Here is a 15,913-nt window from a genome sequence, read left to right as displayed (position 1 = left end):
TGCTATGCAATTCAGCTGTCAAGTGTAAAGATCTGTATCATTCTCCTGTCTCCACCTCTCTTGGAAAGAAATGGGTACTTCTCAGGTGTGATTTAGCTTGTCTTGAAGCAGATCAACTGCAACTACCCTGGTAGTGCCCCTTTCCACCAACTATAATGACTCCACATGATTGCCTCCAATGAAGAAGTCTGCTCTGTAGACACCTAGGAGTTTATTGGACTGTCCATACACTGCTGCCTAGGGTCATTTGGTATTTTCTGTGTTATTTAGCATGAACTAATGCTCCAGAAGGATTGATTTCCACTGCTCTTGTACCTCATATGCCATCCCTATAGTGTTCACTGAGTAACAGGTAACAGAGCTACAGCACCTCCAATTAACTATTTATCTATGCCGGTGTACCAGAATTAAGTCCTTACAGTGGAAGAGGTACCTACAAATAAACTGGGCATCTCAACTCTGGAATAGCCACAGAGATGGAGCACTCAGTCCATTTGCTCTTACAAAGGTGATTTGAGATTCCAGGGATCAAATCCCAGGAAACTATTTGATCCAAAACATCTGCACAGGACTGCCAGATCTGAGAGAGGAGGTATGGGAAATTCATGTGCTCCTGCACTGGTCATTGGAGGCTGAGCAGGAGACACTGGGGCATCTCAAATGACACTATTCTAGTGTGCAAGCAACTAAAGTGAGGCCCCAGGCAATCCAGGCAACCACACCTGGGAGCATTTCAGTGTACACAGAAATAGGCACCTGCACCCAATCAGCTGGGACAGTCCTTCTGACCTTATGGCTGTTTGGGAGCTGAGACACTCAGTTCACATTTAGGTAATAACCATCAGACATCTAAATTTAGGTGCCTTTATCTGCAGGTTACATCCCATCCCTAAAGCGAGGTGACAGCCATCTCACCTTCCTGGTGCGATCACCAGGTTTGGACTGGCACATGTAGACCAGTGGTGCCTCTCCACCTTCCTTGGCACAGCATGAGAGCCATGGACAACACGTCTCACTACAGTGAGTCAGCAGCCCTCAGGCTCCTAAATCACTTAGGATTATTTTTAAATGTAGTTCCATTAGCCTTCTGAAAGTACAGGTTATGTTTGATGAGTGACTCTCATGGATTTCTCAGGCATTCTGAGAAATGTCTGTGTTACTTATATCTTTTCTTCTTTTTTTTCCACTGAAATAATTTGGCATGGTCTATTCCATGAGGTTTTGAGTGTCTGTGTAAATGTAGGGAAGTAGCTGGCAGTCCATAATGTGCTCTGACAAGATGCAGTGACCAATGACCTTTGAAAGCTGCTTGGGATGCTTTACTAAGACAAGTTGGGTCCCACTGAGATGGTGCTAAGCTCCTCTCCATCACTACTTATTTTCTCTTCTCATTTTTCATAACTGCCTCCTTCTCAGAGGCAGGCTCCTAGGCTCATTAGCCCAGGACCTGCTTTAAAGTTTAGATTAGTTTCATGGAGAGGGGATGTCCTTTCCTAAGAAGCCTCAGGATTTTACACTGAAATAAAAGTAGGAAGGACATGAAGAAGTGTCTTAGGACTCAGCATGGCCCACCCCACAGTGACTGCACTGAGTGTTGCCTTTCACTGGATGAGCCACTCATCCCTGCAGGTCCTCATGTACTTTTGTGGGGCATGGAAGAGAGGACTCCCTTGCATGAGTTTTGTGGCAATCTCCACACGTGAGATTCAGGAAGGATCAGCACACAGAAATAAGCCAGAAGCCCTAAAACAAACAAAACTAACAAGCAGATGAGACACCTGTGGGCACTTAGACCTCAGGCATATGCAGCTGCTCTACCCCCACCCCTGGTTTTGGGAAGAAGCACAAACTTCATGAGGTGAGAGGGATTTTTAGTTTTGGGGTTGCGTGTAGGGACTGAGCGCTTCATGTGGATAGGTCTCGATGTCTAATTCCTTAATCAGGATAATGAAATACTCCCAGTGAGTAATATTTAAAATAACAAATGAAGTCATGAACACATTGGATATATGCGAGGATTTAGATGGGGTTGTCCTGATAGGTGTGTCTGGCCAGAGGCATAAAATGTAGAGCAAGGGGGAATTTGTCATTGCCTTTGCTCAATTAATCGTTTGGGCCAGCAATTTGGACAAAGTGACTCAGTGCTCGCGAGCAGGCAGAAGCGAGCCTTCGGAAAGCAAGGCTGCTCTAAGCGAGACACAAGGAAAGCCGCCCCTTTCAGGAAAGACGCCGGTGGCTCTCACTGGCACGGGTGGAAGAGTGGCACAAGCAGAGCAGACGCAGCACCCATCGAGAGCCCCGAGGAAACAAAACCATCTCTGGCTCCGGGCTTGCTCTGGCCACCTCGGGCCGGTTCTCACACCACAGCCTCCTCATCGCCTACTCAGCCAGCAGATTACCTGGCGAGAAAGCAGGCAAAGAGACAAAAGGCTGGGAGCAGGGAGGGCTATTCATAGTGGCGGTCCCCACCCTGGGGTGCCAGGAGTCAGCCAGGGGAGCAGCTTATCGCGTGTCCTTATCGGGTGCCCGAGTGAGCAGCGCTCGGCGCGGGCCCAGGGCTCCATCTCCACCCCGGCTCAGGGGTGAGTGCCCCGCTGACGTCAGGAGCCCTTACTTCATTTCCTGGCACAGGGGCCCAATTTTCACAGCCGTGTCCTGTGGGAGAGGAGAGGAGAGGCGGTGGAACTGGAATAGGCGTGCTCAGCCCCACCTCCTCAGCCCTCCAGCTGTTAAAGCTCCCAAGGAGGGCGAGCGCGGAGCTGGAGCTCGGCCGGGCTTGCGGCAGCGGAGGCGCCCGGCTCCTGGTGCGCTGGAAAAGTGCCGCTCCTAGACGGAGCCTCCCTGCCGCCTTCAGCAGGCGGCACCCAGAAAGGTAATTCGAGGCAATGTTTTACGGGAGCCAGGGTGGGCCTGCCTCCTGCGGCTGGGTTGGGATGGCAGGACCGTGGTTTGAGGGCGGCGAGCAGGGGCAGGGGATGGCGCAGTGAGCTGGGAGTGCCTTCTGCCCTTGAGTCTAAGATGGGATTGCCAGCTGGAGCTGGGGAGACGCTCCCGGGAAACCATTTGAAGTTTGGGGGTGAATGGGTGTATTTTATGTACAAATATCAGTGGGAAAAGAGGGTCAAGGTGGAGGGAGAAGACTCCTCGCTGAAGCGAGGGCTATGATTTGGGGTGTGCTGTATCAGCTACCACAGCACAGGCTCCCTCGCTCAGATTGCAAAGCCCCTTGGAATTCCTAGACAGTGCTGTAGGTGCTGGATGAGCAGACTCAGCTTTTGGGAAGCCACATTCACCCAGGAGACAGGGTGGATGCTCTTCATGCCTCATCAATCTCACAGGACATCTGCTCTGGGAAAAAAGTGAATGCAGTAAAAATGGTTGCAAGTGGCCCAGTTCTCCAAGTCGGGAAGGTTATTTCCATCCCAGTTGTTCCTGTGGCTGTGGTGGCTGGCTGTGGCAAGCACCGCTTGCAGTCAGGACCCAAAGCTATGGGTGTGCTCCGTGCTGCCATGAGGTCACTCACGCTGGTCTCTGGGCTCTCCACGTGCCTCAACAGCGAGCATCAGTCTGTATCTGCCAGAGCTGTGAACACATAAGCTAGTCTAATCAACAGTCTGTCCCTGGATAAAATTTTAGAATTTTCTCTCTAGATTTTCAGAAAGGTTCATTATTTATTACTCATAATTGCCCAGATAATCCAAGTATCTGTTCAAGAGATCATTAATCTCCAAAATTTTGTGTATATTGGTTGTGGAAGCTCCTTCGTTTGTTACCCACTTATTCCATTCTCTCCATGGGAGTTCAAAGTTCCTGCATATTTGAGTAATTCGCATTTTATTGTAGCCAGCCTTTTGAAGAGCTGCACATCTTTTACACAGTGAGGGTAGAAGTTGGAAAAATATTTCCCCAACTCAATTATAAGTAGGTCCGTTGAAGCATATGGGGCTGAGAGTGAGACAGTGATGTTTTCACCCTTTGTTCATCCCTTGGTTAGATCAACTGCCATTTAGTAAAAACACAATCTGCACTCACTAAAATCTGCTGGAAGGGTTTGAGAACCAACTTCATAAGTTTAGTATGTTGTTCTGGAGCAGGAAAATCAAGGCAAATGGCATAGTGAACACTGAAGCCTAAATTTTGCAAGGTTAATTTTTTCTTTACCTATTAGAAAGCCCCTTGTTTTCCAGTGTGGGTTACCATTAAGGACAGGTTTGCTCATGTTTCATTGTGACATTGCATCTAAACTCCTCTTCTGATATGCATCTAAACTCCTCTTCTGATAGATCTTAGAGACTTAAGCCTAACTGAGGAATTTAGTATTTAGAAATCAGTACCTGGCCCCTGGGGTCGAAACTCTCTGTGTGCCTGCATAATGGGCCATGATGTGCCAAAGGCCCCCCACCGTGCTGCCTGAACAGCCCACTTAAGCTCTCTTATCCCCTGGGAGACAGGCTTGCTCAGACAGCACTGAAATCCTTACGATGAGACAGCAGGAATGTGTTAGAGACCTTGACATCATCGGCTTGCAGACTCCTCACGCAGTAACTCGGTGGTTACTTCTCACACGATGAACAGCATTGGCTCTGACATGTCAGGCCTCCAGTCAGTGCAAGGCAGTATCCTGGGAGGAGGCTGAGCTCTTTGAGACGCTCCTTATTGCTACACTGCCGTGAAGAAGGAGGAATATGAGTTCGGGGCTACTGGTTGGTGGCCTGTATTTGCTGTTGAATTTGGAGTGAGAAGGGCTGTGCTGGAGGCAAGGTAAAAGGTGTTAAAGTTCCGCCTTCATTCATAACAGTGAAAAAAGCCAAAAGTGCTTCAGAGGATGTAAAAGGGGGAAAATTAGCGTAAAAGGGAACAACAAGTTTCCTGTGCTGCATTGTTCATCTCTGAATCTCCTTGGTACAAAGTACTGATGTTGTTTGAACTGGTCAGAACAGTGTAAGCTGCTATGACTAACAGCTGCTCTTGTATCACAGAAGTGACAGGGCAGCTCAGTCTCTGCACTGCAGGGCACCAAGCAAGTGCCTGCTGCAGCATCTCACCTTCTCCCTGCTCCCCACACTTGTAAAACATTGCACAACATCAGGCACAGTGCAGAGGACATGCAAAGTGAATTACCTCCTCCCGAGGAGCTTGGCTTGCCCTTGATGGAGAGCCGGTGCCAAACTATGAGGTGTCTCTGCTCCCATTGCCCCGTGTCCTTAGCACTGTGGTGCCCTTGTCCAGTGAGGTGGGGATGGATGTCTGTCCTGCCTCTCCTTCCTCACTGTTGACAGTACCCAGATGGTTGACTTGACAGCCTGTGTTTTCTCTTTTTCTACAGCTTTGGAGAGGTTGTTCAAGAAGGCGAGAAGATGACAACGTCACCTCCCCCAGGCTGCGGCAGCATCGGTGCTGACTACCACCTGCTCTGTGACACAGAGAAGGCCTGGGGGATTGTCCTGGAGTCGCTGGCTGCAGCAGGCATCCTCATCACCATTTTCCTCATCTGCTCGCTCTTCTTCCTCATCTGCAAAGTCCAAGACAACAGCAAGCGGCACATGATCTCCGTCTATTTTTTCTTTCTTTTAGGCACACTCGGCGTTTTTGGTCTCACTTTTGCCTTCATCATTAAACTCAATGACAAGACTCGCCCCACTCGCTTCTTCCTATTTGGAGTCATCTTTGCTCTCTGCTTCTCGTGCCTCCTCACCCACGCCTGCAACCTCAACAAACTAGTGAGAGGAAGAAAGCCCTTCTCCTGGCGGGTGCTGCTGCTCTTCATTGTTTCCTTTGCCCTGGTACAAGTTGTGATCAGCATTGAGTACTTAGTCACCATGTTAGTAAACCAGAGAGAAGAATTCCTGAAAATGGCTCGGGAGAGTACCAACAAGGACTTTGTCATGCTTCTGATCTATGTGCTCTTCCTGATGGCTCTGACCTTCTTGGTTTCCATGTTCACATTCTGTGGGTCATATAAAAGCTGGAAGAGGCATGGGGCACACATCTTTGTCACTGTCCTGTTCTCCATTGCCATTTGGATAGTGTGGATCACTATGCTCATAAAAGGCAACACGGTTTTAGGCAAAGAAATGTGGGATGATCCTGTTGTAGCCATTGCTCTGGTGTCCAATGGCTGGATTTTCCTGATAATGTATATTGTCCCCGAAATTTGTTTCCTCACTGCTCCTCTGAAGCTGGAGGACTACCCTCCAGAAAATGACTTTTGCCAACCCAGGTTCATAAAGCAAGCAACTGGAGTGGACAACCGTGCCTACACCCAAGATGAAATTGTGCAAGGTATGGTGAAGGGAATGACTCCACTGTCCCCCCACTCATGACCTAAAAGAGGTGGGAGAAACAAGAAAATATTTGAAGATGATAGATAAATTAGAGGCTAGGAAAAAGTTTGAGACTGATGAAACTCTGGAAATGCATATGAAAATTAATCTCCAGACATGAGGGAAATGAGTGAGGACCAATGCAAAAGCTAAAGATGTGTAGGAGGAGTGACTGAGTAGGAGACTTGCTGCATGTCAGGGCTGAAATATATTTCTCTATGACCCTGCTATGTCTGGCAAGTAAGTCCATGTTAAAAATCAGGAGGGTTTTTTTGTCTCTTAGTGATGCATCAGCTCTTCAGGCCTATCTAGGTTATACCTTGGAGGTTATTTATTCTGATCAGGTTCCCATAACCATGTAAGAATGAATCCATAATCTGGAAAGGAGGCAAGGAGGTCTTGCTTTGCTGTATGAGACTTTTGCCTACTTGGACAAAGCAACATGTTTTATCAATTGAGGTTTCCCAAACCTGTGGGTAGGAGATGTGATTCCTCTGGCTGTGGATTTGATACTGGTATCACATTCATCACCTGGAGTCAGACCCCCAGCTTTGTAAAAGAATAGCCAAGAAAGGCTGTGCTCTCACAGGGAATACCATGAAGGTGGTCTTGTGCATACAAGTGGGAGGGATTTGGCTGGTGGTGGTGACAGTAGCTGTGATGCAACAGGAGGTGTCTAAACTCCAAGGCCACTTGTGTCCTGTTATTTGCAATACCATTCATTCCTGCTTTCAGAAGGAAGTATTTAATGGCCTCCACCTACAGACTTTAGCCCATTCCTGCCTGCACATTGCACCGTTAAACCAGTCTTAAAGCAGCTGCTCATGTAGCCACAGACCCTCTGAGTCTCCCTTTATGTGGTGTTTCCAAGCTACTGTGTAATGCTAATGCACTAACTTTCCCCTGATTTTGTCTTTTGACACAGGAGACCTCAACTACTCCCCATATGCTTCTCACTTTCAGATGAAGGTAAGTTCATGCCACCCATTTCACCACATGCAGGCTATAGGCTATTGTTCAGCTGCTGAAAGGAAGGGAGGGAGAAGGGGAAAAGACAGATGGACCTAGAGCTGGCTCTGTGAAGGCAGGCCTGTGCTTTTCATGGAGCCAACTGATTCTGTGGCATGTTCGTGGAGGTGCCTGTGGCTGGGAGGAAAGAAAGAGCTATAACATGTCCAGGGATATGGGAAGGCAAGAGGGGCCCACAGTAAAGAGGTTGTGGTTTTCAGTACTTTGGGATTTGGTACCACCAAGTCTTCTCTTTGAGCACAGTTCCTACATTACTGTGCCCTTTCCTCAGGAGAGTGTGCTTATTTCCTCAGCCTGTGCTCTGAGTGTGTTCCCACCAGCAGACACTGGAAGTTACAGTGCAGATCCAGAGCAGGCAGTCTGCATGTCCACCTGTCCACTCACCACTCCTCCTCCAGACCACAGCCTAGCCAGGTCCAGTAGCTCACATCATGTTCCCACATATCCTCTGCTGACATGTGTCCATCACTAATTTGTTCAGCCAGGATCTTCTTCCATAGCCTTATTGGTCACATTCTCAGGAAACCTTCAGCTCTGTTTCTCCCTTCCTTCCTTTGTTTTCTTCATAAGCCTTGTTTTATTACTTCTGTCCAGTTTTCAAAGGTAAAGACTTCTGTGTTTCCTTTTCAGGCCATTGAACCCCAGAATGATTTCTCCATCCCTCGCCCCAAGGCCCGGACAAGCCCTTACCATGACTACACTGGTGGGAAAAGCCCCATGTAGCAGCTCCACAGTGAGCAGAGACTAAGTGTCCCTCAGCAGAGGCATGGGGCCACGTGGTGACAAGTGAGATGATCCTGCAGGAGAGTCAACCCACACCAGCAAAAAGGGAGAGACTCTTTCCCCCACACAGGCACCTTTTTAGCTCCCTGTTATTCTTCAAACATAGCTTTCAGACACAGCCCTGGCCATCCTATCCCTGCTCACTCTGTCTCCATGGAATGAAACTCCTCTCTTCTGACGGACAAGCATCCTGGCCTGTTTCCAGCAGGAATGCTGGAGAAGCAGGGAGATCATCAGCTGGGTCTGTGACTGGCTTTAATCCTTTAAACCTGGCTTTGCCCCAGACAGGACTTGCTTTAATCAGCTCATGGGGATGCCTGCATCCCCCATGTGATGGGAGAAGAGGAAGAACCAGGAGCATCAACCCTACACATTCCTTCCTCCTGCCCACCCACAAAGACATCTCAGGTACTACTGAGGACATTTTATCTATCCACTGTTACTTTGTGCTCACTCCCAGCCCTGCCTGGCTGTCCTCCAGAGATCAGTGGAGAAGAGACAGAGAGAGAGAGAAAGAGCATTCCTTTTTTCATCTTCATATTTGCTTCCAGCACCTTCCTCATCATCTAGGGACCATGCTGGAGATGGGGAAGAGAACTTAAAGACATAAAACCATCTACACCAATTTACCCTGACAATCCATGTTCTAACAGCTTCCTTTCTAGCTCTGCCTTCTACCCTTGTGCCCCGGCTGAGCTCCCCAAGGTGCCTGCCCCCCTGCAAACTCTGCCTCCACACCCCAGTCACTCCAGGCTGGGATCCCCAAAGACAAAGCCTCTTCCACGTGGCTCCTTGCAACACCCTGGTGGGATATAATCCTGTGAGGCCTGGGTTTTGGCCTCTTCCTGAGCGTGTCTGTGACATTAGCACAAACATTTCCCAAGCAGCCAGGTTGTAGAGGGCAGACCCTCTTCCTCCCAGGCATGAGTGAGCAAAAGTGTGTGTGTGTGTGTGTGTGTGTGTGTGTGGACTGCACCCTGGTGATGAGCAATGAGTCTGCAGAGCTGAATCATTCTGTAACCTGCTTTGCATTTGATAAATGGCTTTCCATGGTATTTCATGTGTAACTACAGAGAGCTCTCCAAGTGGGTGTGTGTGGTACACTGGCGTCTGACACAGCTGTATATTTATTTAGTACTTTGTTTATGGACTGTTTAATTAATAAAACCCCAAACTGCCTGACTACAAGAAACTGGTGTTGTTCCTTGGGAATGTGATTCCTGTAATAGCTGTTGGGGTGACGATAGCTCTCCATGGGTTGGAGTGGGCCACCTGGGAGGTTGCACTTGGGGAAGAATGGCTGAGAGATGCTTCTTTGAAGCTGTAATTGTGGAGCAAAGATCAGCTGCTTGAGGGTGCAGAAGAAGGGTTAGTAGCTTCTTTTTTGAATAAAGTTGATTCAATGTTAGGAGTGCTTAAGAAATGAGGAAATATAAATCCAAGCCACAGCAAGCAAATGCCAGAGGAAAGATGTGGACTTTCCATCACTGTACATGCCTGTATCCGCTGTGTCAATACTCCTGTATTTCTTCACTTGTCTCTTGTTGGGTACTTGCATGATCAAGAATAGGAAAGGAACTTGTGGGTATGTAATTCAGTTTGTAAAAAGATGTCTTTCTGATGTTCTGAATTCATGTAATATTTTTATTTGAAAGTAGGAACAATATCAAAGCAAAATCATATCAGTGAAGATGGTGATGATGATGATGATAATTTTTAAACTTCCTGCTAGTATGAGGCTATGATTTCCCTTTTTAGAGGATACTCTCCCATGAGATTCTACATGATGTGTTATGCTACCACATACCCTTATGATCTTGGCAAGTAAACCTGTTCCTCAGGCACAGTGTTGTCCAGAATCAGGCAGCCTACATCTTCCCCACTCTGCCTGCCAGCACTGAAGGGCAACACAAGGACACCCGAGGCTTCTGAATCCCTTGGCATGAGAAAGATCCCTCCTAAGGATTGATTTTGAAATGCATCACAGGATAACTTCCCTTTTTCTAGTAAAATTGAGGTGGAAATTATGCTAACCATCCCTCCTCTTCTCCCTTCCACCTGTACAGTCCACAGCTGTAATACAGAGAATGAGGGAGAAAACTCAAGGATGCTAATGTAACATTGGAGAGCAGGCTGGGAAAAGGGTTTGTAAAGCAACTCGTTGACTTGCAGACTGAAGGGGAGGAAGGATATGCTGGAAACAGTACCTAACGTTCAGGAAATGAACTTTTCAAGCAGATGTGGTGTCATTGATAACTATAGTATGTCCCAGGATGATTCAAAAATGTGTTGAAAGAGAGCCAGCACCTCTGTTTCAGTGGAGTCTGGTGGAGCAAAGGAACAGGCTAGCAGGAGAAACAGGAGTGAAGTGTGCTCTTATTGTGTGTTTTCCATATCCCAGGCACTTACCAACTCCTTCACTAACTGCCACAGACCAGAAAGTACCTCCCAATGTGCCTTGGCCCCAGAGGGTGGCAGAACTAGGAGGGATGAGACATCATATACACTCCCATTGATTCAGAGCATGGTGATTTTCTCGATTATTTGGTTGTTAGTGTGCATGCTGCTTGTCAGAGAATGAAAATCTCCTTCCACGGATTTAGAGTGCCTTTTAGAGTAATTTTTTTAAACCTCTGTAATGACACAAATACTAATCTGACCAGAGTTATTTTGTACTTGTTCGATATTAAGGCAGCTTTGTGTGAGAGCTCATTTAAATGCCAAAATAAATAAGAGTTTCTGTGGAACTTGGCACTGCTGGGTAAGGGGTGCTGCTGCACTTCAGGTTTCTCACACCTCAGGAAAGACTTTTGGAAAAGCAGCAATTTCCTCTCTCCTTATAACTGAGCTTAAACAAAACCAGCTGGCCACTTAGTCACACACATGTCCCAGGGAAATGCTGAAGTGGTGGGGCCAGACTGCCTAGACCCAAAAGGAACAAGTGAGTTGAGTGAGGCAGGGTCCTCATGCTGTTTTTTCTGAGAACCTGCTCTCTGGGAGGTCTGTAAACCAGTAAGGCTCATCCCTGCCCTCTCTCCTGCACAGGGCTCCCTCAGTGGTAGTTGCAGGTGCTCTGCCTTCAGAGCCCTCTGGTTTCCAGTCCCTCCTCTCCCTGTTCAGGGAGACCAGAGAGCCAGAAATGTACACATCAGAGAAGGGTTGGCACACAGCACACCTGGATTATGAAAGCAGCCAGGATTATCAGGAGTTAGGATAAACTGCTGAACTTTGGGTCAGGGGTGTTGTGGGAAAAGAACAAAGAAGGACAAAAAAGCTGTTCGGTCCCAGGACCTTCAGGGTCACCATCCCATGGCCTTGCCAGGGCTGTAGGGCTCCACATGCCTGGCCAGGAGTGAGCATGGAGGGTGCAATAAATTCTTGGGGCACAGACTCAGGTCAGTGGTGACACAACTTGGAATGGGAGGAACCTCCTGGGGTCACCTCCCTAAAGCTCCCTGCTGGTGCCAGTGCCACCGTCCCTTAACAAGATTTTTCTTTGAGAAGGATTCACCTTCTTCCTACAAGCCCCGTAGCCCTTGCTGTGGCACAGGGGTCATGAGTCCCTCTTCCTCAGCTGGGGCCACTTTCTCCAGGCTCACAGGGCCAGGTGATCACTTTAGTCACATCTGCTCCCCAGGGAACAGAATCACAGGGCCACAACTTGGTTGTGGCTACTTTTGGTCCAAGTGCGTGGGTTGGTTGCTCCTTTGCCAAAGGTGACTGACTGTCCCATAGCAGGGCTGGCAGTACAGGTGGTGTGTCCAGTGCCCAATTACAGCAGCCACCTTCTCCCATACAAACCTTACACAGTAGGTGTATTCACACTGGACCAGAACCAGAGGTAGCTGAAGAGGAGAAATGCCTCCCATTTTCCCGGCCCTGCCAGAGGCAAAGTGACCAGCTGGGAGCAGTCTCCTTCAATTACCCCAGGCAGCTGCACTGCAGCCTGAGAGCAGCACCTAGAGGGCAACAACACTCGGGAGCAAGAGAGCATTCCACCCACCCTACACTTCCACTTACACCCTGCTCTTACACACACACACACACACACACACACACACACATTCCCCAGGGAGGGACTGATTTTGCAGCTTCTTAAAGACAAACATGAGGTCTAAAAGCTGCCAGCATGAAAGTCGTGTGTGAGTAATACATGGTACACCTCTTGCTTTATTCTGCCCCAAGCAGAATATTCTGCTTCCTTTAAAGTGTAAGCTCACAGAACATGCAGGGAGCTGGTGGTTCTGGGAAGCCACAGAGTTCTTGCTTGTTTCCAAGGAACCTACATTTTAGTAGGTTTAGCAGTACTACAGAATCACTCAAAGGTTCTGGTCAGATGGGACTTCTGGAGAGGTCCAGTCCAGCTTCTGCCCTGAACAATGCTCATCTCAAAGACCAGTTTGAGATAAGCTTTCAATGTCTCCAAAGGTAGAGATGACACAGCTTTTTGAGGTCCCTATACTGGTGTCTGATGGCTCTCATTGGATTTTTTTTAAACCTGTGTCTAATCAGAATTTCCCTTCTTACAACTTCTCTGTCATCCTTTGACCTTTCACTGTGCACCTCTGAGAGAAGTCTGGTCCCATCTGCTCTATAGCACCCATTTAGTTAATAGACAAGAGCACCCGGATCCCCCTTAGCCTTTCCTCTGATGACTAAGCAGGTCCCTCAGCCTTTCCCCCGGTGACACGGTCTAAGCAGCTCCCTCAATGTCTCAATGCCAGACTTGTTCCCCTTGATCAAGCTCTGAGAGAGACTCAAACTGGACACAGTACTCCAGATAGAGCCTCCTGAGCACTAAATAAAAGGGAACACCAATGCCCTCACCTTGCTGACTTCACCCTTACTCAGAGAGCCTGGTATGTGGTTGGTGTACATTGCCGTAAGTGTGCCTCGCTGGACAATGCCTTCTGCAGACTCATTTTCCCCAGCACCAGCTACTCCCTTTGCCCTGGAGGAGCTTGTGTGGTTATAAATAGAGGGGACTGAACAGTCCTGAACTTCCCTCTGTAAGGTAGGTGGTTTTTGACAGAAGCCAGAAATAGCACCCAAGGCCACTGAGCTGAGGGCTGTAGTGGCAGCTGCCTCTCCTAGGAGGAAACCCTGGAGAAGGAAACCCAAGAGCTTCTGCTCAAATTTGCCTGCTTTCTGGGGCTCTGAATGCAAAGTGGAGGTGTGCCTCAGCAGCAGCAAGCCCAGCCCTTGAGTACCACCTGGCGTGTGTCACTGCGGCTGGGCTGGGGTTGCTGAGCAGCTGCAGGCAGCGGAGCTCTGGGGCACCCAGCTACGGGACCCAGCTGCCTCTGCCCCAAGGCATCTCTGACACTGAGCACTGAGGGACTGTGGCCACCAGAGTGTCTGCTGGGGGTCCCTGCCCCACTCCAGCCACCTTGGTTCCTTCGGGCCTGGGACACGTCTTGTCCCCTCTCCCTACCTGCAGCACATTCACCCTTCTGCACCCAGTACTTTTCTATTTAGGATTCTTTCCCTCCCTTAAAGTCAACATGTTCTGCCACATGCAGTTTCTAGGGAAACTGCTGTTTGCTTTGCTTTTGCTATGGTGACGAGTGAAGCACTCTGCTAGATGTGCCATTTTCTGCAAAGACTTTCTGAAGTGCCAGGCATGGAGCAGGAGCTGCCCTCCTGTCTGACCAGGCTGATTTTATCTGTCTCTATCTCCAGAGACAGCCAGGGTTCTGCCTGGCTGAGCGGTTTCTCCCATCAAACAGGCAACAGGTACATTTGAGGAGAAAGCAAAGGCTGTGGCTTACAAAATGGGGATTTTGTTCTCTAACTAATTAGTCCAGAGCTGAAATAGAATGCTGTGTCTCCAACATACGTCGCTGTCTGTTGTTTCGCTCTCAAAACAGTCTGTAGTGAGGATCAAATGCTTGAGTACAGGGAAATGCTGAACATTTTTGATGAGATCTCTAATCATGGACAGAAAAAGGAGCTCAATATCCTCTGGTACTGCTCCTTGCTCAGTGTTGTAAGGAACGAGGTTTTCCTGCAAATCATCTCTTTACTGGTTTTGCCAGACTGAACAAACACACAGGAATCTCAGAAGTCAGGCACTGAGGTGCTTCTCAGTGTCACTTGATCATCCCAGGGCGCCCCTATAATCCAAAAAGTAGGCTGTTCCTGTTCCTGCAGCCACTGTTTTTAGCAGTGCTGAACCGCCCTCTCTCACTGGCTGTTTGCCACCTCCTCATCCCCTACCCCAGCCACCCGAGACTGCTGCCAAGAGCGAAATGAATGAGGCACGCAGCGTCCAAGAGTGATTCCAGCACCCACCCGGTACCCACGGCGCTCTCCAGAGCAGCGGGCCACGTCCCACCGCGCTAACTCCCGCAGGATTGAAAGCAACCCCCTCAAAAACAGCGAGGACGCTGTGTTTAGGATTCTGGTTCCTCAAAGGAAGCGGAGGCAGCGCCGGGAGGGTCGGCGGCAGGATTTGGAGCCCGGGGGCGGCTCCTCCTGGCGTTCCGGCAGCGGCCGCCGGGCGGTGCCCTCGGCCCGCGGAGGGAGGCGCCGCTCCCGGCCGGGGAAAGGCGCGGGGCTCCGGGAGAGCGGCATGAACAGCCGCATCTCGGCACTGCCCTGGTGCTAAACTGCCAGCAGCACCGTCGTTGTTATTGTTGTTGTCATTGTTAACAGCGACAATAACGTTATTTCATGGCCTGACACTGAACTTCGGTAAAATCTGCAATTTTGCCACCATGAAATGATTTCTTTGACTCAGCATGTCCCTTTATTATGACTATTATTATTATTATTAATAATAATAATAGTAATAATAACAATAATACAAAAAAAAACACAAAACCAAAAACAAGCAACTATAACTTTCCAGCTGAAAAAAGAAAGCTTGTCCACTGTGATGTTCTGCTTGTGTTATGCAGCAGCACAGAGAGCTTGTCTCTGAACTCATTTTATTTTAGGCACAGTTTAGTTTGATTTCAACGAGCCTCTTCTTGACTGTCTGCACTTCAGGTGTTGGAGAGAAGTGGTTGCCTGCAGAGGCTGCTGCTGGTCTTTGGTGAGGTGTCTGTGGTCAAGGAAGATCAGCCAGCCCCCAGACCCTGCACTGCAGATTCCTGGCGTTTCACAAGGCTGCAAGAGATGGGCAATTGCTGGGGTGGGCAGGAATTTGGCATGTTCTGGCAGACTGACTGTCCAGGCAGAGTACAGGTCTTCAGCTCTGCTCCCCATTCTGTGCAGCCTCCCAGATGGAGGCCACCAGCTTCTGGGCTTGCCTAGGTGGGACTATGCCAGTCAGAAAGCCAGGAGACCCCCAGTGTCAGTCTGTGGTATCCGGCAACAACGTGGACAAATCTATTATACAAAGAAGAATCACGTCTTCGTCCTTTCTCCTCCTCACCCATCACCACCATCACCACTATGTCCAGAGACTGTTGTGGCTCTCCTTTGTTACATGCAGACTTTTGGGTTAATATCAGCAAATTATTTGTGTGAGATGAGACATCAATAAGGCCAAGATTAAATGCCCAGCTCTTAAGCACAAGTCAGCTCACAAGCAGATGGATTCACTGATGCAAGGACATGTGTGCTAAGCCAAGGTATGCTCGATTGTCCAGAGCACAGGCTGATGGAAGGACTGTGGGACAGTTGTAGTACTGCCCCAAATGACCTGAGAGCTGTCTGCTCTGTTTTTGCAGCACTGCAGTGCCACTGTCCCCACCTCTGCTACCCTGTTCCTGTCCCAGGAGGATATTGGCTCTACTGCCTGCTGTGCTTTAGTGAACTCTCTGAAAGCC

At 48.8% G+C, this 15,913-nt stretch overlaps 1 protein-coding gene across 2 annotated transcripts; it reads left to right on the top strand.

Moving 5' to 3' along the window:
- Positions 1-1,741: 1,741 nt before the first annotated feature.
- On the top strand, positions 1,742-9,327 carry LOC102113135 (retinoic acid-induced protein 3). 2 transcript variants are annotated; one of them, XM_088055868.1, is made up of 4 exons: positions 1,742-1,858; positions 5,327-6,282; positions 7,249-7,292; positions 7,983-9,327. In XM_088055868.1, exons 1-4 carry the CDS (start codon positions 1,770-1,772, stop codon positions 8,073-8,075), a joined length of 1,182 nt encoding a protein of 393 aa, XP_087911994.1. In that variant the 5' UTR covers positions 1,742-1,769; the 3' UTR covers positions 8,076-9,327. The 2 variants fall into 2 exon arrangements, with proteins under 2 accessions (XP_087911994.1, XP_005527765.1); XM_005527708.3 differs by lacking the exon at positions 1,742-1,858 and adding an exon at positions 2,632-2,872.
- Positions 9,328-15,913: the final 6,586 nt, after the last annotated feature.

Source organism: Pseudopodoces humilis, chromosome 5 (genome assembly GCF_049639895.1).
Source record: "Pseudopodoces humilis isolate 2021_Gansu_Grassland_sample_001 chromosome 5, ASM4963989v1, whole genome shotgun sequence".
NCBI lineage: Eukaryota > Metazoa > Chordata > Aves > Passeriformes > Paridae > Pseudopodoces > Pseudopodoces humilis.
Note: the sequence above shows the minus strand (reverse complement) of the source record. Positions and strands in the feature narration are given on the sequence as shown.

What these genes read in the sequence shown, in the direction of transcription:
- LOC102113135 (XM_088055868.1), top strand. Translation starts at nt 1,770, where the DNA reads ATGAGACACCTGTGGGCACTTAGACCTCAGGCATATGCAGCTGCTCTA. An exon ending in AGAAGCACAAACTTCATGAG is followed by an intron (nt 1,859 to 5,326) that starts GTGAGAGGGATT and finishes CTTTTTCTACAG; the next exon opens with CTTTGGAGAGGTTGTTCAAG. An exon ending in CTTCTCACTTTCAGATGAAG is followed by an intron (nt 7,293 to 7,982) that starts GTAAGTTCATGC and finishes TTTCCTTTTCAG; the next exon opens with GCCATTGAACCCCAGAATGA.